At 37.1% G+C, this 1969-nt stretch overlaps 1 protein-coding gene across 1 annotated transcript; it reads right to left on the reverse strand.

The window, feature by feature from the left end:
* Positions 1 to 480: 480 nt before the first annotated feature.
* Positions 481 to 1566, reverse strand: LOC101290830 (endochitinase PR4-like). Its single transcript, XM_004291013.1, has 2 exons — positions 1074 to 1566; positions 481 to 947 (listed from the first exon to the last, which is right to left on the reverse strand). Exons 1-2 carry the CDS (start codon positions 1498 to 1500, stop codon positions 547 to 549), a joined length of 828 nt encoding a protein of 275 aa, XP_004291061.1. The 5' UTR covers positions 1501 to 1566; the 3' UTR covers positions 481 to 546.
* Between the last annotated feature and the right edge of the window lie 403 nt (positions 1567 to 1969).

Here is a 1969-nt window from a genome sequence, read left to right on the forward strand (position 1 = left end):
ATTTTTAAAATTCGATATAGAATATATGGCATATAGATATCATAATTTTATTGTGCAAAAATAAAATATTAATAAAATTGATAAGTTAAAAGTCTAGAACTAAATTTCTATTTACAAAGATAGAAGGAAATTTTAATAAATTTACGAAATTAATTTATGGTATAAAAGCCTAATTTGGTATGATTATTAACTTGGTCATTATTAATAAATTAATTAAATTTGGTATATACGCATCCATATTAAAATGGTAAGAAAATATTTCATATTAGTATGTAACATCTATTAATTGTTAGGGTTAATATTGTATTTTTATCTAAGAATGAAATGTCATGATTTAATAAATTGATGATGTGTCTATGTGACATGGCATGCCACATAGGATTAAGGCCATAAATCTTAGGCTTTATTAAGGCCCTCTAGCACTACCCTTTAACAAATAAGTAGAAATGTAGAATACAAGATAGTAAGTACTCTAGATTGATGTTATATGATTTAGGCAAGCGACACTTTATTAAATTTATTATATTTAGTTAAGTTAACATGTATCTAGCAATACAGATTTTCACCAGGAGAAACATTAAGTTGGGTACAATAGTCCTTATAATAGTTGATACGAGCTTGAACTTTGTCCGGAGCTTTTCCATCACATTCAACGGCACCGTTGATGGCTCGAGTTGTGGCTCCGAATCCTTGGCTTATAACAGAGTGAACATTGTTCATCCAAAACCACAACCCTGTCTTGAACGCCACCACGGAGTCCGAAGCCACCGTTTCCGGGGAGTTTAGGCCGTCAAAGCCAATAGCAGTTCCGGCGGCTCCGTAGTTGTAGTTCCAGGTGAGTTGGAGTGGTCCACGGCCGTAGTACTGCTTGGCAGGGTTGCATGGGTAGTTTGTGAAGGATGTGTCGCAGTAGGTGGCCTTTTCTATCTCTTCTACGTAGCAAAAATCTGCATCGATCCATCATTAACAAAATAGTACTTAGATTTGTATCCAAAAAAAAAACTTAGATACAGACACAAGAAGTTACAGTTAAAATACTACATTGGATGATGAGAGACACATGATATTCTTACGGCCAGTCTCATGCGTGACATGAGCAAAGAAAGCTGCAATTTCCCGCTTATTGTCATCAGCGGAACCGGTGGTAGCGAAATCGGTGTAAGAGCCGAGGGCATCAAGAAAGGCCTGTCTAGTGTAGAAGCTCTTGCCGGCACAGTCAGAGCCAGCCTGGTTAATAATCCCATTGAAGAAGTCGGTGGTGACGATATCCGCTACTGAGCTACCGCCGGTAGTTGGTGTAGGAGTGGTGGTGGTAGTACAAGGTCCTGCTTGACAACCCTTGCCGCAGTAGGCATCGCCGGTGCCGCAGTAACCAAATTCGCTGCAACACAGGTCTGCTGCACACCCGCAGTTTTGAGCTGTTGCAATTTGGGCTACAAGTGCTAAGCCTAGGATGGTGAAGAAGAAGAGTTTTGTCCTAATTGTAACTTGTAAAGCCATGTTAACTAACTATGGACGGGTCGATCAGCTCTATTTGTTATATGTGTATAAAAGCAGGTATATATAGAACTAATTAAGATGATGGTCGACTTGGATATTTATAAGCACCGTATGGATGATCGAATAACAATTAGAAATGGTCATTTGCAACGACGTGTTGATCTGACTACTTACAATTTGGTTTGGCGACTTGACTTTTTACAATTTTTAGAAGTTTCTATCACTTTTAAATGAGTGTGTCATCACAATTAGCTAGTCTTAACCGACCCGAGACCCTCTTTTGTACTCCATCATCCACAAATCCACTAAAGACTTTTTAACCAACTTATTATCTTACCTTTTATCTTAGTATCAATTTGTTATCCTATTTTTTATTTTAGCCAATTTGCTATCCTAACTTTTCATAATTAGCCAATTTCGTACCCTAACTATTATTTCTACCAATTTGCTACCTTATGTTTTCAAAATT

The sequence above is a fragment of the Fragaria vesca genome, linkage group LG2 (assembly GCF_000184155.1).
Source record: "Fragaria vesca subsp. vesca linkage group LG2, FraVesHawaii_1.0, whole genome shotgun sequence".
Lineage (NCBI taxonomy): Eukaryota > Viridiplantae > Streptophyta > Magnoliopsida > Rosales > Rosaceae > Fragaria > Fragaria vesca.

Bases quoted from the DNA above. Each gene is read 5' to 3' on its own strand.
- LOC101290830 (XM_004291013.1), bottom strand. From the start codon at position 1,500: ATGGCTTTACAAGTTACAATTAGGACAAAACTCTTCTTCTTCACCATC. The intron at 948-1,073 runs GTAAGAATATCA...GGATCGATGCAG, and splicing joins TGTCACGCATGAGACTGGCC to ATTTTTGCTACGTAGAAGAG.